This window comes from Dermochelys coriacea, chromosome 11 (genome assembly GCF_009764565.3).
Source record: "Dermochelys coriacea isolate rDerCor1 chromosome 11, rDerCor1.pri.v4, whole genome shotgun sequence".
In the NCBI taxonomy this organism is placed as follows: Eukaryota; Metazoa; Chordata; order Testudines; family Dermochelyidae; genus Dermochelys; species Dermochelys coriacea.
Window position 1 is genome coordinate 76,399,817 of NC_050078.2, and position 26,997 is coordinate 76,426,813.

The following is a 26,997-nucleotide window of genomic DNA, read 5'->3' on the forward strand; positions in this document are numbered from 1 at the left end:
GATGCAGGTGCCAATATGCTTGAAAGTTTATATGACCTGGTGAGGTTAGAGCAACTCTGTGAGATGCGTCTCCATGAGCTTCTAATGTGGTTAGTGGACAAGAAGCCTGAGTGTAGCACATTCCAGTTGGCAAATGAGTTTGTGGACAGTAGGACCCATAGTGAGAAAAAACAAAGGTAATTGGATCAAGTTGGGGACCCAAAAGGGGGGGTCACACAGGGGCACCCCAGAAGTGGGATTCAATTAATTCAAAACCAGGGGTGACGGGCAATGCGGGTAAACCAGCTCCAAGGGATTCTGAAGACCTCTTGTGTGGCATCTGCAGGAAAACGAGCATAAACGGGTGCGCTGCTGAAGACTGGAGAAGATGGGGTGTGTCTGGGCCTGAGAGGCTCACCCGTCCTGTGTCCAGCCAAGACGGCTTCCTGTAGCTCAGCTTCATCTAGTGAGCTATGTGCCCAAACTTCCAGGGGAAAGGTGAGGGGCTTCTGGGCCAGAGGGTGAGCTGGAGGATGAGCTCACACCCCAGGCACTGTGCACATGTCCGGTGTGCTCAGACTCGTCCCCCCAGCAGGAGTGGAAGGTGGTTACTGGGGGGACATTGCTTGGGTGGAGAGAAGCTGGGAATGAGAGACCCCTTGTCAAACCCCGTGTGGTAAAAACCCTCTGAATGCTGAAAGGCTGCACAGCCTGGTGCAAGGGGCCAAAGGTGAAGCCATTTGCCCTACCTGTGGCTCATGTCCCTGTGCAGACACTGGAAGGAGCCAGGGGCTAGGTAGGAGGGGGTTCTCCAGGATCTCACTGTGACGCTGTCGGGGTTACCCGAGGTGTCTGGGGTGAATCACTACTAGCTGCGCACAGAGTGAGAGAGCCTTGGCTGTGCCCACCGCGGAAAGTTCTCCCAGACCTGCAGGTTGCTGGCAGCACAAACACACTGCCCTGCTCCGCGAGCCCCACGTCTTCCCTCTGCAAGCTAGCAGTTAGCGCACCCCACCTTGTTACACTGAAGTGCCCAGTCTCTTGTCTTCTGGGCACCCGCTCTGTACAGCAATCTGCTGCCTCGGTGGGAAGCAGTGCACCCCAGGGTTGCCAGCCCCCCCTCAGCTTAACACACTCTTTAGTGTCAGGCATTTGGTGTAATGTATTTAACTCGGCTTAAGTCAAAGATCCAAAATAAAGGCAAGTAAGGGGATTGGAAACGCAAGGTTCTGGATAAAAGAAAAATATAAAACTCAATTTAGAGCCTACACTTATTACCCAGATCCGCTCCAGTCGAACAGTGTATTCCTGCCCCACTGGTCAGGCCGTACCGCACTTGTCCAATGCAGAGAGCTGGGATCTGCTTTTCATGAGCCGCTCACGCTGGCAATGTCGCCTCTGTAATGGATAACACCTTGTGGCCGTTCTTCTCTTACAGAGTCCCAGGCTTTGTCTCTTCATAATCCGGGTGGTTCACTGATTTTAGCTCAGCCCTGAGGGTTTCCTGTTCAGAGCCTCTACCCCAGCCCCAACCGGGGAGCTGCCACGGCAGAGACAAGTGCCCCCCCCCGAGGTGCTGATGTGGGGAGAGTCCTCTCTCTCCACTGTAACTCTGGGGGAGCCTTCAACCAAACTCCTCATCCCTGGCCCCACCCCAGAGCCCTCACCTGCAGCCGGAGTCCTCACACCCCTGCACCCCAAACCCTCTGCCCTAGCCCTGAGCCCCCTCCCATACTCCAAACCCCTCAGCTCCACTCCCACCACATGAATTTTGTTATGTGCGCTAATATGAAGGTGATATGTCACACCTCACCTCCATATTGGTGCACATAATAAAATTTATTCCAGACGGGAGGGAAAAGTTAGAGGGAACACTGGGGGAGGGATAGTTCAGTGGTTTGAGCATTGGCCCGCTAAACCCAGGGTTATGAGCTCAATCCTTGAGGGGGCCATTTAGGTATCTGGGGCAAAAATTGGGGATTGGTCCTTCTTTGAGCAGGGGTTGGACTAGATGACCTCCTGAGGTCCCTTCGAACCCTGATATTCTGTGATTCTATGATTCACTGGTTCTGGCTTGTGGCACATCTTGAGCCGCTGGTCACCTGTCCTCCTCCTCCTCTTCCTCCTCGGCCTCCTCCTTGCTGTTCATGGCAGGACCCTGTGACTCAGTGGTGGTATCCTCGGCGGTATCCACAGTCGTGTGCGGGGTCATGGTGGGGTCTCAGCCAAGCATGCCCTGCAGCTCCTTGTGAAAGCAGCAGATCTGCAGCTCAACACCCAATCAATCGTTGGCCTCCCTGGCCTGGGGGTGTGCCTGCCGCAGTTCCTTGGCTGTCACGTGGTATGGCTGCTGGTCCCGGTCATAGCCCGTCTCCGGCATCCCCCCAGCAATCTGCTTGTAGATGTCAATGTTCCTACGGCTGGTTCAGAGCTGTGCTTGCACAGCCGCTTCCCCCCACAGCCCAGGAGATCCAGTGTCTCCTGTCTACTCTAGGCGGGAGTATGTCTGGAGTATGCGGCTGGCACGGGCAGCTGGGCAATTGCCCACAGCAGTGGAGAGCTGCTAGTTGTGCTCATCAAGCTGAACAACCAGGAAAAGGTATTTCAGAAATTTACAGGAGTTTTAAAGAGGGGCTGGGGGGATGCAGCGGCTTCCAGTCTACATGACCCCTGGGCAGTGGAGTTCACAACTGTGACCACAGCACTCAGTGTTGGGCATTGTGGGACAGTGGCTGAAGGACTGTTATAGTCAACATAAGTAATTCAGCATCTGCACTCATGCTGCATTGACCTATGTATATCGACCATAGCCCAAAGCTGCTCGGGAAGGTGATGTTACTGTATTGGTGCTTCTCTTCGTTTAGGAGACAACTTTAAGCATAGACGTGAACAATTTTGTAGCGTAGAGCACGCCTGTAAATAGTGGTACTGCACCTGTGTGTAAAAGGCAGTGGAGTGAGACAATGTCAATAAACTTCAGAGTGGTATCTGTGCAAGAAAAGGTCTCTGAATGGTCTGTGCAAAGCAAAGAGGACAGGCATAGTGAGTGCTCCAACACACATGGGGGCTTGGATGGGATCCTGCATTTATTCATGGGGATGGAGAACGTGATGGGGAGCCAATGTAAAAGTTTGGCAGTCTAAGAGATGGAGAAAACTTTAAAATGGCAGGTTGATGAGCAGAAAGAAATGCAGAAGACCTTGCAGGCCTTCCTGCTGTCCCACCATTTGGGGAAGAGAGTCCTTGCTCACCTATCAGGCTGAGGAATTAAAAAGTATGTAGGAATATATAAGGAAGGAAGAAGCAGCAGCTATTACAAAGTGTGGTGAGCCCTGTGGCAGGATCAGCAGCTGGGCATAGGGTCTAGGCCTCCGCAAGATGGACCCCATGATTGACCCCAATGGATTTTTGGTCACATTAGGGAGAATGGCTGTGGGGCAGGACGGGATAAGGGAATCTGGGCCCTACGGCTAGCTCCCTATTGAACAGGGGAAGCTCAGGAGGCCGACCTGGCACTCAGTGACGAGTGGGACGAGGAGTTTGTAGAAGCAGACATTCCAAGAAGGGTTCGGCAGTTTAAGGGTCTGGATCCAGGGAGGAAAATCATAGAAGCTACATCGGGAAAGGGCGCCGAGAAGAAGAGGGCGGAGGCCAGGGAAATGCTAGTGGCTTCTCGGGTGATGGTGTTTTACAAGTGTGGGTGTCAGGGACATATGAAAAGAGAGTGCTTGTGTATGGAGTGTGGGCTTACAAAATTCTGTGGTTGGGCTGGGATTCCTGGGCAGGGAGGAAGAAGGAAGTTACTGATCATTTCTATAACATTGGGAAGGAGCTATCAAAGGGATCTGGTAGACATTGCCTCAGACATTTTATTAATCAGGTGTGAGTTGGTGAAACCCCCCCGGAGACTTCCCAGAGGAAGAGTGAGGCTCGAATGTATACATGGGAGTAAGAAACTCTGCCCTGTGGCACAGATGCCCCTGGAATTTCAGGGGAAGTTTAAATGGAAGTGGGTTGGAGTAGTGGATGGGTTACCCCATCCCTTTGTGTTAGGCACAGCCTGGAACCCCTTCCCATTAGGGATACAAAGGGGAATCTGGAAACTCTGGAGGGAAGGAGCCATTAAGCACAGAAAAGTCAGAAAAGGTCAGACAGAAGAAAACAAGCCAGAGAGAAAATAAAGAAAGGGGAGTTCCCCGAGAGATGAAGGGGGAAGAGGAAAATGAAAATGAAATAGCCTCGGGGGATAAAGTTAACTCAAGCTCATTAAAAGAGATCAAGCAGGTATCGGAACTTCTGCCTCCGGAATGCCAAGGAGGGGGGACCCCACAAGCAGCTTGGAAGGCTGGCGGAACAAGAGATGATGGGTAACCATGAGGAGGAGGGAAACCAGCAAACTCCCCAACAAAACAAAGAGGGTGAGAATGAAGAGTGTCCCTCCGCCCAGTGTGAGGTCCTGTGGGTTGAAGTGAAATTATGGGACAACCTCTGCCCACTACATATGATTTTGGTGGGTGGAGAATGGATGGGCCCTACAAATTGGATCCTAGATGACCACCCTGAGGGTGGAATGGGTGAACAGGAAAGAGTGTGGGTAACCCACAGCACAAACGCAGTAGTTACAGGCAAAGGGAACCCAACTCCAATGGCAGTAGAGCATACATCCACCCAAAAGGCCTATTTGGTCGGAGATGGGGAGAAACTGGGGGACAGGTTTGTTACCACTGTGAGGAACCAGCTTGAAATCAGGTGAATACCGAGGCCCTGGAGCAAGCTTGCTCTGCAGTCTTGGTAACACATGTAGCTGAGACCCAAAAACCAGATGAGACCATGCAAAGAGTGCGATTTGCAGCTGAGAGACATGGAGGAGACTTGCTGGGGGTGCTCCAGGAGAAGGATCAATTGCTCCAGGAGGTGCGCCAGCTAAAGAGGGATGTGGAAGCAAAGAAGCACATGATCCGATGGAGGCACAGCTTGTAGACCTCACTGGGGGTTGGAGCAAGGTTTTGAAGGTGGGAGTATATGTGATGGAGTTTCCTCCCCGTTACCTATAAAACAAAGGAGAGAACCTAATTAGTTATGCACTGCACCTGGGAGGTGATTAACTGATTACCTGCTGGCCAGAGAAGGGGAGCTAGGTGGAGGGCGGATCTTGGCGGAGAGGAGAGAAGCAGGCCGGGGTGGAGATGGAATATTTTCTGATGTAGTCACTTTGGTAAGTGAAGGAAAGCATAGTAGGGAGGGAAAATGGATTCAAGTAGAAAAGAAATATTAAATAGAAGCAGACTCAGATGATGATACTAGTAAAAAAGCAAAGCTGAGGAAGGAACTAACCTGAACTATTATAACTAAGATCCCTCGCCAAAGCAATGAGAGTAGGTGTCGTTAACCCTGTGAAAGTAGCTGACCGGGTTGCAAGGTGGGGATCTTGTAGCTGAATGTAAGAACAAAGAGCAAGTTGATGAACTGCTAAAAACTGCAATGCTAGGGAAAGTTAAAATAAGTTGCTAACTACGAAAGTCGGTTCCTGAAGCGAAGGGGGTGATGTATAGGGTGCCATTGGAACTGAGCAGCGATGAGAGAAGGAAAAGCATGTGAAAAGACAGAATATTAGGAAGTCAGTGGCTGTCATCGGGTTTGGCGGCAATGCACACCAGTGAGGGGTTGTGTCACCACTAGCCCTGCAACTCTGGGTGCCTCACAATGCTTTGCTGCGGTAGCTCCCAACCTGGGCTGCTCAGAATCAGCCTACCAGTATGCAGGTCACACCCTGAGTGGGTGTGTGCTGGACAGCCCCGGGTCATCAGCTCTGATCTCAGCAGCCTGTCTACAGCCCCACAGCCCTCTCTGGCTTCCACCAGCCTTGGTTGCAATGATGAAAGTACCCAATAAATGTGAGGATTGCTGGGAATTCAATAGATGAACTATAGCACAACTTATTAGACCTCCGCATGCCGTTCGAGTTAAAATGTAGGTGCAGAAGTTGAAAGGAAAAGCTAAACACGGTCAAAACTTTTAGTTTTGGGAAAATTGATTATGGATGGAAAGTCACATGTCCAAATATGAATTTAGATTTATTTTATAAACTGAAGGGGGGAAAAGCAACAGGAGGTATTATGAAGTGTACCAATATATAGATGAAAATGAGTCAGTTTTGTGAAATATGTACAGATGGATCCAAACAAGAAAAAACAGAAGTAGTGGGGCAAAATATTGTACACCAAACTTTGGAATTAGTATATCTAAAAGAATATCTGATTTTGCAGCTGTCATGACGGCCAAACTAGCAGCAATAATACAAGCATTAAATTTGATCTGGGATATATGCCCAACAGAGTAATTTTTTTTTTACTCAATCTCAGGATTTATGGTGATAAAAAAGGGGGTCTCTGTATGTAAAATGATTTCATCAATGACATTATATTTCCAATAACGGAGTAGAGTTGGGGATACATGTAGCGTTAGGTTGGATCCCACAGCATATCGGGGTAAGAGGGAATTATATGGCACATAAATTATCTAAAAACGCTTTAAGAAAGCCTAGTACAGAAAAATACAAAAACGAGGAATGGCAACATTTTGGACTAGCAAAAAAAAAAAAAAGAGGCAGAAGGATTTTCAGTTGTACCCAAGAGTTGAGGATAATGACATACTTCAAGGCCTGGTTAGGAAAAATGAAATGATTTTTAGGGCTGTCGATTAATCACAGTTAACTCATTGATTAACTCAAAAAAATTAATCACAATAAAAAATTAATCACAGTTTTAATCGCACTGTTAAACAATAGAATACCAATTGAAATTTATTAAATATTTTGGATGTTTTTCTGCATTTTCATATATATTGTATTGTATGTTGTAACTGAAATCAAAGTGTATATTTCTGATTATAAATATATTCACTGTAAAAATGATAAACAAAGTAAATAGTATTTTTCAGTTCACCTCATACAAGTACTGTAGTGCAATATCTGTCGTGAAAATGCAACTTATAAATGTAGATTTTTTTTGTTACATAACTGCACTCAAAAACAGAACAATGTAAAACTTTAGCGCCTACAAGTCCACTCTGTCCTACTTCTTTTTCAGCCAATCACGAAGAGATAAACAAGTTTGTTTACATTTACAGGAGATAATGCTGCCTTCTGCTTATTTACAATGTCACCAGAAAGTGAGAACAGGCATTGGCTTGACACTTTTGTAGCCGGCATTGCAACGTATTTGCATGCCAGATATGCTAAACAGAAGTCTTAAAAGAGCAACACTGATGTGGAAACTACAGAACCCAAACCACCAAAAAAGAAAAACAACCTTCTGCTGGTGGCATCTGACTCAGGTTATGAAAATGAGTATGTATCAGTCCGTACTGCTTTGGATTGTTATCGAGCAGAACCTGTCATCAACATGGACCGTGTCTCCTGGAATGATGGTTGAAGCATGAAGGCACATATGAATCTTTAGTGCATCTGACACATAAATATTTTGCAATGCCGGCTACAACAGTGCCATACGAATGTCTGTTCTCACTTTCAGGTGACATTGTAGATAAGAAGCAGGCAGCATTATCTCCTGCAAACGTAAACGAACTTGTTTGTCTGAGCGATCGGCTGGACAAGAAGTAGGACTTAGTGGACTTGCAGCCTCTAAAATGTTACATTGTTTTATTTCTGAATGCAGGTTTTCTTGTACATAATTCTACTTCTTCGTCGAGAGATGTCCCTGTGGGTGCTTCATTTCAGCTCAAGGTGCGTCCCAGTGCCTTCGGTCGGAGATTTCTACAGTAGTACCACTACGGGCTGCGCACGCACTGTGCCTGCCTCTTGAGCTGTCAGTGTTTGAATAGCACTTGCACAGCCCGGGCTCCTCAGTTCCTTCTCTACCATCCCCGGCTAGAGACGGAGTTCAGCAGTGTTTGTTGAGATTAGCTAGTTAGTTTGTTTCTCAGTTTATTTAGATAGTTTCAGTCTTTAGAGTTACTACTTAGATAAGTTACATTAACTGTTACATTTATTTCTTTAAAAAAAACCCAACCCTCCGTGGTTTCGATTCCCCAGGCTCAAGAGATGCGCCTCCTCTAAGGATGCCATCCCCATCTCGGATAGGCATTCACAGTGTGTACGCTTTCAATTTCAACAAATTGAAAGTGCGGACCTGCAAGGACAGGGAGCTCAGAGTTAAAATGCTGCTCCTGGAAAACTCCCTCAGACCTGCGTCTGACCCTGGGCAGCAAACCTCTGTGACATACCCCAGAGGCAAAACAAAAGCAAAAAAAATGGCCAGCTTCCTCTCCCCTCAGGAGCTGTTCCTCGGGGAACAAGTTAAAATCGGCTCTCCTGTCTCCAGTAACTGCCACTCCGCAGCTTAGCACCTTCCATACGGCAGGCACCTCAGGCTCCGACCTTGAGTTGGCTGCCCCACTACATGGTGCCAAGGCTCAGGGCTTCCAGTTGCCTGCCTCTTTCAGCTCTCCTTCGGCCACCTCTGTCAGTTCGCTGCCGAGAGCTGCTACAGTGCTGACAGTACAAGCGGCGGCTGCGGCACCATTCTTTGATCTTGCGGAGCTGCTTTTACAGCCGCCGCTCTCAGCACTGAGCCTCATGAGGTCTCCAGCCTCCCTTGCAGTGCCTCCCTCAGGGACTCCTATTCCACGGAGCCAGCTTGCGCCCCCGGGACACCCTTCAGTGCGCCAGCAGATGTCCCAGCAGACTCTGCCTCCAGCAGCTACACCGGCACTAACTCCTGGTCAGTCAGCTCCACCGCAGTTTTTACAGGTAGAGGAATTAAGGGTGTCCCATGCTCCTGACTCTCCTCTTCTCAGCACTAGTCTATCACCGAGATCTTTAGCACCCTACCTTCAGTACTCCCCTACCACTTCAAGCCGCTCCAATGAAGTGTGGGAGGATGAGGACAAGAAAGAAGAATATGATGATCAGATGTTTTCCTCTCAATACTCTCCCCAGATTCAGTTACCTACAACTGGGAGACGCATTACAGCACAATCTCCATATCCTCAAGGCTATCCACACTGGTATGGCAATCCCTGGATGGAACCACAGAATACAAAGTGTACATTGCTCACTTTATATTTATTTTTTATTACAAATGTTTGCATTGTAAAAAAACAAAAGAAATAGTATTTTTCCAATCCCCCGTTACAGGTACTGTAGTGCAATCTCTTTATCATGAAAGTGGAACATACAAATGTAGAATTATGTAAAAAAACCAACAACCTGCATTCAAAAATAAAAAAATGTAAAACTTTAGAATCTAGAAGTCCACTCAGTCCTACTTCTTGTTCAGCCAATCACTCAGACAAGCAAGTTTGTTTACATTTGCGGGAGATAATGCTGCCTGCTTCTTGTTTACAATGTCACCTGAAAGTGAAAACAGGCATTTGCATGGTATTGTTGTAGCTGGTGTCGCAAGATATTTATGTGCCAGCTGCGCTAAAGATTCATATGTCCCTTCATGCTTCAACCACCATTCCAGACGACATACATCCATTCTGCTTGATAATGATCCAAAGCAGTGCGGACCGACACATATTCATTTTCATGATCTGAGTCAGATGCCACCAGCAGAAGGTTGTTTTTCTTTTTTGGTGGTTCGGGTTCTGATGTTTCTGTATCAGAGAGTTGCTCTTTTAAGACTTCTGAAAGCATGCTCAACACTTCATCCCTCTCAGATTTTGGAAGGCACTTCAGATTCTTAAACCTTGAGTTCAGTGCTCTATCTATCTTTAGAAAGCTCACATTGGTATCTTCTTAGCATTTTGTCAAATCTGCAGTGAAAGTGTTCTTAAAATGACAGCATGTGCTTGGTCATCATCTGAGACTGCTATAACGTGAAATATATGGCAGAATGTGGGTAAAACAGCAGGAGACATCAATTCTTCCCCAAGGAGTTCAGTCACAAATTTAATTGACTCATCATTTTTGTAACGAGCATGATCAGCATGGAAGCATGTCCTCTGGAATGTTGGCCGAAGCATGAAGGGGCATATGAATGTTTAGTATATCTAGCACATAAATACCTTGCAATACCAGCTACAAAAGTGTTATGCGAAGCCTGTTCTCACTTTCAGGTGACATTGTAAATAAGAAGTGGGCAGCATTATCTCCCACAAATGTAAACAAACTTGTTTGTCTTAGGGATTGACTGAACAAGAAGTAGGACTGAGTGGACTTGTAGGCGCTAAAGTTTTACATTGTTTTGTTTTTGAATGCAGTTATGTAACAAAAAAAATCTACAGTGTAAATTGCACTTTCACAATAGAGATTGCACTACAGTACTTGTGTGAGATGAATTGAAAAATAGTATTTCTTTTGTTTATCATTTTTACAGTGCAAATATTTGTAAGCTTCTTTCGTATGGCTGGTGTACAGCAGTAACTACAGTTTCACCTGAAGTTGATTGAGCCAAATGGTTACATCAGGAGTAGCAGAATTTATTGCAGTAATACCTCCTTCATATTTATAAATTTGGCAGTAGGTAGTGATATGTTCGATGGTCTATCATGGGGAACCACACTCGCACACTGGGGAGTCTTTGATTTTCCACTTGTGAATTAGATATCCGTATCTACCATGGTCGGTTCAAATTTGGTTCAGAGTTGACCAAGATGACTGTGGACGGTTAAACCCAGGAACTTTCTGCGTGGGATTTGGCATAAGATGCTTATTTTTTAAGTCTCATTTAGCCCCATTGCTTTCCAAGCCTGCTTCTGATCATAGCCTGATTGCATGAGGCTAAACGAATGTTCCCAGACAGGCTTGCGGGACTTAAGACATTAAGTGGGGACTTTGTCAAGGTCTTGGTGAATAGGAAGACATCTTTTTTCCTGGATTCACCGAGCTTCGTGGAATGTTGCAGCAGTTTGGCGTATTGGCAGGGGAGCAATGTTAGACAGGACAGGTAGCCATGGTGCTGGAGTCAACTTAAGGGTTACCGTGATGCTCCTCATCACTGTATTTAGCTGGGTATCCACAAGTCATGTGTGGTTGCATCTGCTCCATACCGGTGCACAATATTCAGCTACCAAATATACAAGTGCTATTGCAGATGTTTGCAACACTGATGCTGATGCACCCAGGTTTTACCTGCTAGTTTCTGGATTATGTTGGCTCTCATTTTGTAATAAAAAATAATAATATAAAGTGAGCACTGTACACTTTGTATTCTGTGTTGTAACTGAAATCAACATATTTGAAAATGTAGAAGAACATCCAAAAATATTTAATAAATTTAAATGGGTATTCTATTGTTTAACAGTGTGATTAAAACTGTGATTAATCACAATTAACTTTTTTAATCACGATTAATTTTTTTGAATTAATCGGATGAGTTAATTGTGATTAATTGTTGGGGAAGAGTCAAAATGACTTTTGTAAAGGGAACTCATACCTTACCAATCCATTAGAATTATTTGAGGAGTCAACAAATGTTGACAAGGGTGATCCAGTGGATATTGTGTACTTGGACTTTCAGAAAGGGTTTGACAAGATTCCTCACCAAAGGCTTTTAAGCAAACTAAGAAGTCATGGGATAAGAGGGAAGATCCTCTCATGGATTAGTAACTGGTTTAAAGGGTTAATAGGAAACAAAGGATAGGAATAAATGGTCAGTTTTCATAGTGGAGAGAGGTAAATAGCGGGGTCCTACAGGAATCTGTACTGGGACCAGTGCTGTTCAACATATTTATAAATGGACTAGAGCAGCGTTTTCCAAACTTGGGACGCCGCTTGTGCAGGGAAAGCCCCTGGTGGGCCAGGCTGGTTTGTTTACCTGCCACGTCTGCAGGTTCGGCCAATCACGGCTCCCACTGGAAATGGACACAACAGGGCAATCATCCAGTGATCCTTCCCCTATCCCCCAATCCCAGCCCCTGCCAGTCAGAGGGACCTCTGCACTAGGGAGTAGTACCAGGGGGGCCTTTCAGATCTTTTTCTGGCTCACCCACTGGCACCTGGGGCAGGAGGCACAATAGGCCCGTACCTCTGGGGTGAATTCCCAGCCAGTAGAACTCCATGGTTGCTCTGTTGAGTGTCTTCTCTGTCCCCAGGTGCCCCGGCACAGCATTGCATGAGCCCATTGAAACACCTCCCCATTGGAAATTCATGGGTACCAAAGCTGCATTCTGACCTCCCCTATCAGAAATAGGGCCACTATTTCATCTGCTGAGCATCTAACACTTTGTCATCTACATGGGTGAGACGTTCGTAAACCTGACTCAGGGTTGGGTCTCTCCTTTGCTCTCCCACAATGTTTATTTGCTAGACAGCAGGTCCACGTTGAGAGATGGTAGCAGGCCCCCACTGCTCCAGTTAAGTTCAGGTGAAAAGTCATTTATCTGTCAGCATGCTTTCTCTCTCCTAGATCTTTGGCTTCCAATGGAGCCATCGCCTCGTGGCACCTCCTTGTGGCCACCATGGCCATCTCCTGTCCTCCTGGTTCTTCCAGTCCGGGCTTTAGCCCCTCTGCAGATGCTCCATGCCTTCCCTGGACATCCTCCCTGAAAAACTTCCAGTCATGCCAAAGTATGACCAGATGAGCCAGGTCTTTGGCCACTCTGGCCTGCACTGTCTCAGCGTGGTCTTGCACAGTGAGTTGGTCTCATCAAACAGGGTTGTATGTCCCATGGATACACTAGCAGTAAACCATGCCTCTAGATTCTCCTTCCAACTCCACCAACCGCTCCCTGACTAAAGTCTGGCTGCAGCCAGAGTCTGTCTTGTACTTTTACTCCATTCACAAGCAAGGGGACTAAGGTTTTCCTTGGGCCCCTTTTCTGAGCCCAATTATCCGCTCTCCAGGCCTGCCCATAATTATAGTCCATGAATGGGCAGTCCCATCTGAAATGGCCTGGCTGCTGACATGCAAGCAGCCCCCAGATTTTGCCGTTAATTCTCCTGAGTGGGATGGCCCCTTCAAATAAGGCTGCTCTGCTTGATACAAATGTCTCCTGACTAGCTGAGGGTGGGCTTCCAGGCTCCTCTGTTGGTCTTTGCATCCTTGTCTACTAGGATTCGGTGTCCAAGTCCCCCTGGATAGCCTCAGTGAGTTTTGGGCTCAGTGATACTTGCGGCCCCAGAGGTGCATCAGACTGGCTTTTGGTGCTTCAGCTTTGGACCCAAGGGACATCACATAGTTCTCCAACATGGCAACGGTCTCTGCCGAGATCTCTGGTCGGTGTCTCATCTCCCACTCAAGCTCCCCCTGAGTTCAAAAGAGCAGAGCCCTGTGGGATCTGTTGGTTGTGAGAAAAGAGGGGGCAGGGTTTTGAGAAGGCACTGCCTGGGGGCCACACCACAGTTGCTGATCCATCCCAGGTCCAACCTTCCAAGTGGCTTTTCAGGAGAAGGACCTGTTTTCCCTTAGTCTGTTCCCTCTCCTCCATTTCTCTGGGCTTATAAGCATCTTCTAACCTGCTCCTCCAGCCGAAGCATGCTCCACAGGCCTGGGGGCGGGGCTACCTGTACCCAGTAGTGTCCTTTAATCCCATCAGGCCCAGTGTGGGGACTGTGTACCCCATCACAGTTAAATACAATAGTGTCAAGTTATGTCTGTGTTTATCATGTCTGTCTGCCATTAGATTGTTCACTCTGCTCATGTATTCTAACCCTTTCCCCACCTGGTGTGTGTCTTGTCCATTTTGACTGTAAGTTCCTCAGGGCATGGACAATCTACTACTCTGTGTTTATACAATGCCAAGAACAATGGGGCCCCGTTTTTTATTGGCCTTTAAGCACTACTGTAATAAACATGGGTTAAGTTTAGAGGTGAGAGCAACAAGGGTGATGTCGTGGTGGGCGTTTGCTATAGACCACCGGATCAGAAGGATGAAGTAGACGAGGCTTTCTTCACAGAACTAACTGAAGTCTCCAGATAACAGGCCCGGTTCTAATTGCGGACTTCAATCACCCTGACATCTGCTAGGAGAGCAATACAGCTGTGCAGAGACAATCCAGGAAGTTTTTGGAGAGTGTTGGGGACAACTCCCTGGTACAAGTGCTGGAGAAACTGACTAGGGGCTCTGCTCCTCTTGACCTGCTGCTCACAAACAGGGAAGAATTGGTAGGGGAAGTAGAAGTGGGTGGCAACCTAGGCAGCAGTGACCATGAGATAGTTGAGTTCAGGATCCTGAGAAAAGAAAGAAAGGAGAGTAGCAAAATACGGACCCTGGACTTCAGAAAAGCAGACTTAGACTCCCTGAGGGAACTAATGGGCAGGATCTCCTGGGAAGCTAATATGAGGGGGAAAGGAGTCCAGGAGAGCTGGCTGTATTTTAAAGAAGCCTTATTGAGGGCACAGGAACAAACTATCCCGAAGTGCAGAAAGAATAGCAAATATGGCAGGTGATCAGCTTTTAACAGTGAAATCTTTGGTGAGCTTAAACTCAAAACGGAAGTTTACAAGAAGTGGAAATTTGGACAGATAGGAGTATAAAAATATTGCTAGAGCTGTAATCAGGAAGGCCAAGGCACAATTGGAGTTGCAGCTAGAAAGGAATGTGAAGGGTAACAAGAAGAGTTTCTACAGGTATATTAGCAAAAAGAAGGCAGTCAGGTAAAGTGTGGGATCCTTACTGAATGTGGGAGGCAACATAGTGACAGATGATGTGGAAAAAGATGAAGTAGTCAAGGCTTTTTTTGCCTTGGTTTTCACAGACAAGGGCAGCTCACAGACTGCTGCACTGGGCAACACAGCATGGGGGAGGAGGTGAGCAGTCCTCAGTGGTGAAAGAACAGGTTAAGGACTATTTAGAAAAGCTGGACATGCACAAGTCCATGGGTCCAGATCTAATGCATCCAAGGGTGCTGAGGGAGCTGGCTGATGTGATTGCAGAGCCATTGGCTGTTATCTTTGAAAATTTGTGGCAATCGGGGGAGGTCCCAGACTATCAGAAAAAGGCAAATATAGTGCCCATATTTAAAAAAGGGAAAAAAGAGACCCCCGGGGAACTACAGACCAGTCAGTCTCACTTCAGTCCCCAGCAAAATCATGGAGCAGTTCCTCAAGGAATCCATTTTGAAGCACTTGGAGGAGAGGAAGGTGATTAGGAACAGTCAACATAAATTTACCAAGGGCAAATCATGGCTGACCAACCTGATTGACTTCTATGATGAGATAACTGGCACTGTGGATATGGGGAAAGTGGTGGATGTGATATATCTTGACTTTAACAAAGTTTTTGACACGGTCTCCCACCGTGTTCTTGCCAGCAAGTTAAAAAAGTATGGATTGGATGAATGGACTATAAGGTGGATAGAAAGCTGGCTAGATTGTCGGGCTCAACGGGTAGTGATGAACGGCATGATGTCTAGTTGGCAGCCGGTATCAAGCGGAGTGCCCCAGGGGTCGGTCCTGGGGCTGGTTTTGTTCAACATCTTTATTAATGATCTGGTTGATGGGATTAATTGCACCCTCAGCAAGTTCGCAGATGACACTAAGCTGGGGGGAGAGGTAGATATGCTGGAGGGTAGGGATAGGGTCTAAAGTGACCTAGACAAATTGGAGGATTGGGCCAAAAGAAATCTGATGAGGTTCAGCAAGGACAAGTGCAGAGTTCTTCACTTAGGAAGGAAGAATCCCATGCACCGCGAAAGGTTGCAGACCGAGTGGCCAAGCAGCAGTTCTGCAGAAAAGGACCTGGGGATTACAGTGGATGAGAAGATGAATATGAGTCAGCAGTGTGCCCTTGTTGCCAAGAAGGCCAATGGCATATTGGGCTGTATTAGTAGGAGCATTGCCAGAAGATCTAGGGAAGTGATTATTCCCCTTTATTTGGCACTGGTGAGGCCACACCTGGAGTATTGCGTCCAGTTTTGGTCCCCCCACTACAGAAGGGATGTGGACAAACTGGAGAGAGTCCAGCAGAGGGCAACAAAAATGATTAGGAGGCTGTGGCACATGACTTACGAGGAGAGGCTGAGGGAACTGGCATTATTTAGTCTGCAGAAGAAAGGGGGGGTGGTTGATAACAGCCTTCAATTACCTGAAGGGGGGTTCCAAAGAGGATGAAACTAGGCTGTTCTCAGTGGTGGCAGATGACAGAAGAATAAGCAATGGTCTCAACTTACAGTGGGGGAGATCTAGGTTGGATATTTGGAAACACTATTTCACTAGGAGGGTGGTGAAGCACTGAAATGGGTTACCTAGGGAGGTGGTGGAATCTCCATCCTTAGAGGTTTTTAAGGGCCATCTTGACAAAGCCCTAGCTGGGATGATTTAGTTGGTGTTGGTCCTGCTTTGAGCAGGGGATTGGAGTAAATGACTTCCTTAGGTCTCTTCCAACCCTAATAGTCTATGATTCTCTGATTCTAATAATAATAACTGTCCTGCTGTTTGGAGCCCAGGAAGATGGCTTCGGGATGCTCAAAAATGAGCTGAGGTTAAAATCTTGGAATGTTCTTTGTGACAAGTATTCCAGAAATTCTGCTGATTTCTCTTGTTTTTGTTCTCTTACGCAGGGTTTCCAGTTTCCAAACCTGATGTGATCTCCCGGCTGGAACATGGGGAAGAGCCGTGGGTCCCAGATATCCAGGGCTCTGGGGAAAGAGAGCTCCAGAAAGGTGCCCAGACTGGTGAGGAGTCAGCTAAACAACTCAGAAACTGTATATGAATGAAGGAAACGTTTGGGATTCCCTACAAAGATCTCATGAGCTCTCCAAATTCAGAATTGTTCCCAGCAGGTGTGGCATCCTCATGGCAGATGTCACTCCTGGCTTCCCACCTTTCCTGACTGACACTTGGCTGTCGCCCCCTCCCCAATCTTCCTTCCCTCTGAATGGGATGTGGACCCAGAAATGACCCCGTCTCTCTGTTCTCGGGTGAAGGGCTTTCGGCAGGGAAGGTTGGAGTAGGGGTGCAAATCAAATCCTGTTTTGTTTGATGTCTCCGGCACTTATGTTGGTTTGGGCCCACCTATTCCCATTTGTCTCTGGGATTTCCTTTCTCCCCAGCACAGGGAGTGACCCATGCCTGGATTCTCTCTCTCTCCTTCTAGGTGATCGGATGGTGAGTGAGAACGAGGAGCAGAATCCACCGCAGGAACTGGAACCACATGGGACATTAGGAGGAATGTCCAGAGAGAAAGTTTCTGGGAGCTGTGGAGAGGCAAAAGCCTGTAAGAGTCAGCATAGGCCACAGAAAAGCTTCAGTAGCTTCTCAGACCTTATTAGACCTTATTTGATAGAATCAACACGGGAGAGAGACCCTACACATGCTCTTATTGTGAGAAAAGTTTCAATCACAACTCAAACCTCAGCAGACATCAGAGAGTTCACACCATACAACCATACACATGTTCTGAGTGTGAGAAAAGCTTCAATCGGCGCTCACACCTTATCACACATCAGAGAATCCGCACAGGAGAAAGATCCTTCACATGCCCTGAGTGCAGGAAAAGTTTTAGAGAGGACTCAGCTTTTATGAGACATAAGAGAACCCACACAGGTGGGTAATCCCATAATTGTTTTGACTAGGGCTAGCCAAAGATTTTTAAAAATAAGACCTTAGCTAATTCCCAAGTAATTTGCACCATTTTCTTCAGTGTGGTTTCTTAGGTCCACAGGAGTTGCCTGCCTCTGTCTTGCACCTCACCCTTCTTTCACAACTCTTTGTCTGGAAATTGTGTCCTCCTCCTGCCAGAAATACTATCAGTGCCACGTTGGGGAGATGGGGTTGACCCTACAGTGAGGTAAAAAGTACCTGTGCCTTGTCTGCACTGGGATTGTACATGGAATTAAATGCTTAGTTTAGCAATCTTGAAGAAACCATTGGCCTGAGTGTCTACATTGTATTTTAACCCTATGTTAAGACTTTTTTTACCTGTGCACACAGCAGTGCCCTGACCTGAGTCAAAGTAACCACATTCCAGAGTCCCTAGTTTCCCCTCCCAAAATGTGGCCTCTCTATCTCTAAAATTGTGGTGAACTATGGGAAAATGTACTGCCCATTTCTCTCTTCTGGGGAAGAGATTTGAGGGTGGGCGGTAAAAGGTGAAAGTCAAATCCTGGTTTCTTTTATCTCTCGAGCACTTATTTTGGTTTGTTCCCACCTTTTTCCATTCCTTTCCCTGAGGTTTTCTTTATCCCTAGCACAGGGAGTGACCTATGTCTGGATTCTCTCTCTATCCTTCCAGGCAATGGGATGGTGAGTGAAAACAAGAAGACGACTCCCCACCAGGATGATGCTGAGCCGGTAGAACCATACGGGACATTAGCAGGAAGATCCAAACGGAAAATTTCTTGGAGTTGTGCAGAGGCTAAAGCCTATGAGAGTCAGCAAAGGCCAGAGAAAACCTTCAGTAGTGGCTCAGACCTTATTACACATGAAAGAATCAACACAGGAAAGAGACCCCACTCGTGCTCTGAGTGCGGAAAACACTTCACTCGGCGCTCAGACCTTATTACACATCAGAGAATCCACACAGGAGAGCGACCTTACACATGCTCTGAGTGTGGGAAAAGCTTCAATCGAAGCTCAAACCTTATCATACATGAGAGAATCCACACAGGAGAGCGACCCTACAAGTGTTTTGAGTGCGGGAAAAGCTTCAGTGAGAGCTCACACCTTATCAGGCATCAGAGAATCCACACAGGCGAGCGACCCTACAAGTGTACTGAGTGTGGGAAAAGCTTCAATGTGACTTCACATCTCATCAGACATCAGCGAATCCACACAGGAGGGGGATCCTTGACATGCCCTGACTGCGGGAAAAGTTACAAAGACAGCTCATACTTCATCAGACATCGGAGAGTCCACACGGGAGAGACATCTTACAAGTGCTCTGCGTGTGGGAAAAGCTTCATCAAGCGTTCACACCTTATCACACATCAGAGAATCCACACAGGAGAGAGATCCTACAGATGCCCTGAGTGCGGGAAAAGCTTCAAAGTCAGTGCATACCTCATCAGACATCGGAGAGTCCACACTGGAGAGAGACCCTACAGATGCCTTGAGTGCAGGAAAAGCTTTAGTTGGAGCTCAAGTTTTATCCGACATAAGAGAATCCACACAGGCGAGTAATGCCATAAATGTCTTGACTGGGGCTGGCCAAATATTTTTTGTAAAATACATCAGCGAATTCCCACCTAGTTTGCACCATTTTCTTCAGTGTGGTCTCTCAGCTCCACGTGAGTTGCCTGCCTTTGTCTTTTGCCCCTTCCCCTTCTTTGGGGTGATTCCCCTTATCCTTTATCAACTTCTTTCTCTTATATCTCTTGGGAGTGTGTCCTTCTCCTGCCAGAAATATCCATCAGCACCAGGTGGGGGAGATGGATTGACCTTCACTAGCTACACTGATGTAAAAACGGCCTTGTCTCCACTGAGATTGTACATGGAGGTAGCTGCTTGTCTTAGTGATCTTCTTGTAACCAACCAACTACATTGCATTGCAGACAAGGGATTAGCTTTCCCCTTGACCTGACTTCACCTCCATCATTTTTCCTAGTCTAAACAAACCCCAAGCATCACATTGATACCATTCCCCCATTTCAAAGTGATTGTTAGTCATTGAGTTCCCCCTGGGGGACAGATTGTCTGAATACCAGTTGTTCTCACCTTGCTCTGGGTTGTGGTAGACAGAATAATTTTTCCCCCCACCATTTTCCTCTTTTAAAATAGATTGAAATAGAACAAAGAGTAGGAGCAGCGTAGGGAAAATGTGTCACTTCAGCCTCTGTGACACCTGAAGGAGATGGGGTGAATCAAAGAGATTCCCTCCTTTCCCATCACTGTCACAATCCTCCCTTGCCCCAGCAGCATTAGCTTCTGAGTAAGCCACAGTAACATTTATCCTCCCCATGTTCTATCCCTGGACCTCCAAATATGTCACGTGATGCCATGTTCTGAGCGCTCTCTATGCTTAAATGTCACACTTTGATCCTAAATCAGACTCACTGGGGCTAAAGATGAAAGAGTCACAGACCTGGAGGGGGGGTTTGAATTGATCTCAAACACAGAGTAATCGTTCTATGCTTTCATCTCTGCTTCCATCTCTTGGCAAAGCTGCTTCTGGGCTTTTTCCTACTGAGCTGGGATTGTTTGCAGATGGGAAGGTTGGCTGCTTTCTCCCTTTGTGATGAAGCTAAATCTTTTATAAAGAACATGACTCAATAATAATGAGGTGGCACAGAGTGAAGCAAGTTTGAATGGATCAGAGGGTTTGAATGGATCAGAGAAGAATGGAATTTCCGGGAGAATCTGTTCTGATTTTGAGTTATCAGATATATGCTGCTCTGGAATTTCATTGTATGTGAAACTGGAAGTGTCTTCTACCCCTCTGTGTTCTGGGTTTTTCTCTCTGTCCTGAAGATAGTTTGGTCTCATAATTGGATATTACTTTCGTTTGACAGAATGTACCTCAGATTTATTGGGGACTTTGAGACAAATGACCGTTTGCTAAAATGGTAATATCTTATTTTATATGTGACTTTTCCCTAGCCCTCCATCATGATATGGAGGAAGTTCGAGTGCAGTTCAGCCATCGGGAAAGAATACTCCAAGCTATTGGGCATGCTCCCAAGGAAACAGAACCATTTAAAAAATTCTACTCTGTAACAGTGAACAACGGCATACTACAAATTGTGGAACTAACAGAAGTAATTGGACATGATCACACTTGTTCTGTATGCAATATAAATTAAAAGCAAGAGATGTCCAATAACTAGGCTTAATCAAGTGATAAGTAAATGATTATTACAAAGATTAATACAGCATAATAGAGAAAGGAAGAGTAGATATGTTACAAATCAGTGTGGAAGACAGGAGTTGCAGCGGTCCACCGCCTCAGAGATTCTGTGCTTATCCATCCTATATTTATACCTAATGGGGATAGGGAGTTTTCAATTTTCCCCATATCACTTTATCTAATATATTTTTCTTTTCTATTTTCTGTGATATGTTTTTCATAGACAGTAATTGCTATGCCTTCTATATGGTGGATATGTTGTAGGTTTCAACATGGCGTATACTTCACATTTTGACAGTTATGCAGACCCCACTCATTGAAGAAAAACAGTGAGGCATATATACAAGACTAGAATTTTGTTTTGAACATTCCAGGCCTAGGTTATCTATGCTATATTTGTGCCTAGCCCTTAATTACAATATTTCAGCTCTTTGTTTAATGTAAGTGAAAAAGCATTTTGGAAGATGTTAACATGAGGACAGTTCAGGAAACATATGTGCTATTATATATAATTTTCATACTGTATATACTATTAATATAGGCTAACTTAGAATTTACAAACTTTCTCTCACCTAATTTCATATATATTGTAGTAGCCAGATATAGCACAACACCTAGAAGCTGTTGTATTTAAGTGTATTTTACAAGCTTCTTGTATCTTAATTTTTGCTAAGCTTTCATTCTGCAGCACAGATACAAAGCAGATGTTCTTACAAAGGTTGCAGCATCTACCTACCATACAAAAAGAAAAGGAGTACTTGTGGCACCTTAGAGACTAACAAATTTATTAGAGCATAAGCTTTCGTGAGCTACAGCTCACTTCATCGGATGCATTTGGTGGAAAAAACAGAGGGGAGATTGCTATACACACACAGAGAACATGAAACAATGGGTTTATCATACACACTGTAAGGAGAGTGATCATTGTGTATGATAAACCCATTGTTTCATGTTCTCTGTGTGTATATATAAATCTCCCCTCTGTTTTTTCCACCAAATGCATCCGATGAAGTGAGCTGTAGCTCACGAAAGCTTATGCTCTAATAAATTTGTTAGTCTCTAAGGTGCCACAAGTACTCCTTTTCTTTTTGCAAATACAGACTAACATGGCTGCTACTCTGAAACCTACCTACCATACAGTTTCAGAGAAGTTAACATGAATACACAGGACTTCAAATATAATATACTTTATATATGCACTGTTGACTTTTTCTTATTTTGATTATAAATACCACTATTTCACTTACACTTGCTACAATAATACATTTATATTTTTATCAGTTATCACACTTTTAACCTTTTACTTATAAGAACTGATATCCCAGTATATCTTATCCAGACTGGTAATTTGTAGTAAAACAATTTACATCCCTGAATAATAGTTCTGATTGTGAGAACTTAGATAAGCAAGTTACATTCCTGAAAATAGTTCCATGGTAGAACTCAGGTTTCAGTAAAATTCCATTCTTACACGGTAGCTGTCATTGCAACAGCACTGCCGTGATTTCACAATCAATATTTTTCCACTTGTGTTTAGTTTAGCACAAGAGTATACTGACTCAATTTGCTCAATAGTTGGATCGCAAATCCCTCTGGTCCAGTTCTGTCAGCTAGTGTTATGAAGCATTTTGGGTTTTAATTTAGTTTGGTCAACACACTGTTTCTCACTTGGCCATATGGCAATATAGTTTCAGATGATCTGGGAAGTGTATTCCCCAGTTAGTGATTTGGAACTTGGCAAAAGGCCAATATATTTGGATCCCAAAGCAATTGTTGTCCGAGCCCTACAGGAGGTTACTGCTGAAGACATTTCCTTCCAAATCAGGTGCACACTGCCTGTTATTTGGGAAACACAATCCTTATCTCTGTAGAGATGGAGAAAATGGAAGTGACATTTTTGAGGAGCTTGCCCCTTGTACCTGCTACAAATATGTATACAATGAAGTTGAATGTGAGACAGCTTCAGAATTATACCCGTTTTTAAAAAATACCCCACCTATGGTGGGTTACAGGGATTCTGTTCAAGGCCTGGATCTAGTCCCTATCTTAGAACAGTGCCACCAGATCTAATAAACAAACTGGGCGTTTTGGGGGAAGCTATTCCTCACTATCACTATTGACATTTGGTGCGGGTTGGTAAGGATCCTACCACAGAGAAGTGTCAAGTTACCCCGACCAAGGCCAAGGATTAGACAAGAACTCAGGTAGAAATAGCAGGTATCCAGTGGTTGATTTTCACCTCAGAGATGGAAACTATGATGACCTATGGCCCAGATAAACTGTTTATTTTTAGAACACTGCTCCTTAGTTCAGGGGAATTCATTCTGGTGCCAAAGAATACCATGGTTAAATTGGGAGCAATTGTCCTCTGCCATTTGGGTCCAAAGTTTCATGAAGCAAAGAGAGAAATACTTGAAGCCTTCAGAGGACATGACTTCTCCATGGATCCCAATCTGATGGCCTCTTTGGACAAGGAGCACTTCCATGCTGTGCACGTGATGATGGTCAGTGAAGGAATGAATGTGTCAGGCTCCAGGTTCAAACTGCAGGATACAAGAATGTTGAGGTCCTGATTCTATGCTTTTGTCTTTTAGCTCGCTCTAGTGTCTTATGCATTTGCATCACTTCTCCACCTCCTGCTACTCTGGCAGATTAGAAAATGAGAAAATAGAATACAGGTGTTTTTTTCATGATGCAAATCTTCTGACAAAGTGTGAGAACCCCTTCCTCCAACGTTTACAGCAGAAGATATTGAGTATGTCTACACTGCAATATAATCTCAGGTTTAGTGGAAATTGAATCAGATGACCCATGTGAAGAAACCCTGGTCTTGAGTGTCTGTATTGTATTCTAAGCCTGTGTTAAGACTTTTCTAACCTGTGCTGGAACCTAGGACTCTGGTGTCCACACAGCAGTGCTGAGACCCAAGTCAAAATAACCACACCCAGAATCTCTAATGCCCTCCCACCCCCCAAAATATAAAAAATATGGCTGCTCTGGTTCTAGGACTGTGGTGCACTGTGGGAAAATTTACTGCCCACCTCTCTGTCCTCTGGGGAAGGGATTTGGGAGGGCAGGGATAAAGGATGGAAATCAAATCCTATTTTGTTTGATCTCTCCCACACTTATTTTGGTTTGTTCTCACTTTTTTCCATTCCACTCTCTGAGGTTTTCTTTCTCCCCAGCACAGGGAGTGACCTATGTCTGGATTTTCTCTCTGTCCTTCCAGGTGATGGGATGGTGAGTGAGAACAAGAAGAAGACTCCCAAGAAGGAAGATGCTGAGCAAGTAAAGCCACATGGGAAGTTAGCAGGAAGATCCAAAGGGAAAGTTTCTTTGAGTCGTGCAGAGGCAAAAACCTGTGAGAGTCAGCATGGGCCCGAGAAAAGCTTCAGTAGCTGCTCAGACCTTATTAGCCATGGAAAAATCAACACAGGAGAGAGACCCTACACATGCTCTGAGTGCGGGAAAAGCTTCAATCAGCGCTCAAGCCTTATCATACATCAGAGAATCCACACAGGAGAGCGACCCTACTCGTGTTCTGAGTGTGGTAAAAGCTTCAATGTGAGCTCACACCTTATCAGACATCGGAGAGTCCACACTGGAGAGAGACCCTACATGTGCTCTGAGTGTGGGAAAAGCTTTCGTTGGAGCTCAGCCTTTATCATACATAAGAGAATCCACACAGGAGAGCGACCGTACACATGCTCTGACTGTGGGAAAAGCCTCAATGGAAGATTACAGCTCATTACACATCAAAGAATTCACACAGGAGAGCGACCCTACATGTGTTCTGAGTGTGGGAAAAGCTTCAATGTGAGCTCAACCCTCATCACGCATCAGAGAGTCCATACAGGAGAGAGATCCTTCACATGCCCTGAGTGCGGGAAAAGCTTCAAACACAGGTCAAACCTGATAGCACATCAGAGAATCCACACTGGAGAGAGACCCTACTCATGCTTTGAGTGCCATAAAAGTTTTAGTCAGAGTTCACACCTGATATCACATCAGAGAATCCACACAGGAGAACGACCCTACTCATGCTCTGAGTGTGGGAAAAGATTTAGTGAGAGGAAAACCCTCATCACACATCAGAGAATCCACATGGTAAAGAGACCCTTCACATGCCCTGAGTGCAGGAAAAGTTTTAGACAGAGGTCAGCTTTTATCAGACATAAGAGAATCCATACAGGCAAGTAATGCCATAAATCTCTTGACTAGAGCTGGCCAAAGATTTTTGTAAAATAATTCCCAAGTAATTTGCAGCATTTTCTTTAATGTGGTCTCTCAGCTCCACGTGAGTTGCCTGCCTCTGTCTTTTGCCCCTTCCCCTCTTTGGGGTGAACCCCATCATCCTTTATCAACTCCTTTCCCTGATATCACCTGGGACTGTGTCCCCTGCCTGCCAGAAATATCCATCAATGCCAGGTGAGGGAGATGGGGTTGACCATGACAAGCTACACTGAGGTAAAAGCTACCTGTCCATGTCTCCACTGGGGTTATACATGGATGTAGCTGCTCAGTTTAGTGATCTCGTAACAACACAACTACATTTGCAGTGCAGACATAACCTGGGTACAGTGGCTGGGGTTAGCTTTCCACTTGACCAGAGCTCACCCACATCATTTTTCCAATCTAGACAAACCCGAAGGATCTAATTGATACCATTCCCCCATTTCAAAGTGATTGTTAGTCACCATGTTTCCCCTTGGGGACAGATTGTCTCAATCCCAGTTGTTCTCACCTTGCTCAGGGTTGTGCTGGACAGCCTCTGTGACATCCGAAGGAGATGGGGTGAGTCAGAGAGATTCCCTCCTTCCCCATCACTTTCACAATCTCCCCTCGCCCCAGCAGCATTAGCTTCTGTGTAAATCACAATAGCGTTTATTCTCCCCACGTTCTACCCCTGCACCTCCCAAAGTGTCACATAATGCCGTGTTCTGCATGCTCCCTGTGCTTAGGTATCACACTTTGATCGTAAATCAGACTCACTGGGGCTAGATGTGAAAGTTTCAATCCTGGAGGGGGAATTTGAATGGATCCCAAAGACACAGTAATCATTCTATGCTTCCATCTCTTGGCAAAGCTGCTTCTGGCCTTTTTCCTGTTGAGCTGGGATTGTTGCAGATGGAAAGGTTGGCTGCTTTCCCCCCTTGTGATAAAGCTAAATCTTTACTTGTGCTACATTCATGACATCTTCATCCTATGGACCCACGGGAAGTAGGCCCTTGAAGAATTCCACCTGGATTTCAACAATTTCCATCCCTCCATAAACCTCAGCCTGGCCCAGTCCACACAAGAGATCCACTTCCTGGGCACTACAGTGCAAATAAATGATGGTCATATAAACACCACCCTGTACCGGAAACGTACTGACCACTATTCTTATTTACATGCCTTCAGCTTCCATCCAGGACACATCACACAATCCATTGTCTACAGCCAAGCCCTAAGATACAACCACATTTACTCCAATCCCTCAGACAGAGACAAACACCTACAAGGTCTTTATCAAGCATTCTTAAAACTACAATACCCACCTGGGGAAGTGAGGAAACAGATTGACAGAGTGAGACGGGTACCCAGAAGTCACCTACTATAGGACAAGCCCAACAGGGAAAATAACAGAACACCACTGCCCATCATGTAGAGCCCCCAGTTAAAACCTCTCCAGCACATCATCAGCAATCTAAAACCTCTCCTGGAAAACAATTCCCCACTCTCACAGACCTTGGGAGACAGGCCAGTCCTCGCTTACAGACAGCCCCCCAACCAGAAGCAAATACTCACCAGCAACCATAAGCGCTGACTTCTACTGGTGCCGGTGGGTGCTCAACCCCACTCTGCCCCCATCACCACCCCCTCCCACCCCCATTACAACCCCTTCCCCAAAGTCTCCACCCCAACTCCATCCCCTCCCTGCCCCTATTTTGACTCCTTCCCCAAATCCTCGCCCCAGCCCCTCCTCTTCCTCGCCCCCTCCCCTGAGCATGCCATGTTCCCACTCCTCCCCCCTCCTCCCAGAGCTTGCTACAGCTATTTGGCAGTGGCAAGCACTGGGAGGTAGGCGGCGGAGCGGGGATGCAACATGCTCAGGGGAGGAGGTGGAGGAGGAGATGAGGTGGGGTGGGACGGTGAGTTTGGCTACTGGTGAGTGCAGAGCACCCACTAATTTTTCCCCTTGGGTGCTGCACCCTGGAGCACCCACGGAGTTGGTGCCTATGCCAGCAACTACACACCACACCACACCACAGAAACACTAACCCAGGAACCAAACCCTGTAACAAACCCCATTGCCTACTCTGTTCCCATATCTACTCTAGCGAC

At 45.9% G+C, this 26,997-nt stretch overlaps 1 protein-coding gene across 18 annotated transcripts in view; it reads left to right on the forward strand.

Annotated features, from left to right (window-relative positions):
• The window catches only part of LOC119863814 (zinc finger protein 665-like), a 113,981-nt gene extending 87,472 nt beyond the window's left edge, over positions 1 to 26,509 (forward strand). For 5 of the 18 annotated variants that reach the window (XM_043505775.1, XM_043505774.1, XM_043505777.1 and 2 more), the window contains 4 exons: positions 16,448 to 16,561; positions 16,984 to 17,103; positions 18,121 to 18,999; positions 23,900 to 26,509. In XM_043505775.1, coding sequence (XP_043361710.1) covers positions 16,448 to 16,561; positions 16,984 to 17,103; positions 18,121 to 18,999; positions 23,900 to 24,870 — 2,084 coding nt within the window. In that variant the 3' untranslated portion in view covers positions 24,871 to 26,509. The other 13 variants (XM_043505787.1, XM_043505779.1, XM_043505782.1 and 10 more) reach the window with 7 other exon arrangements.
• The last annotated feature ends 488 nt before the right edge of the window (positions 26,510 to 26,997 follow it).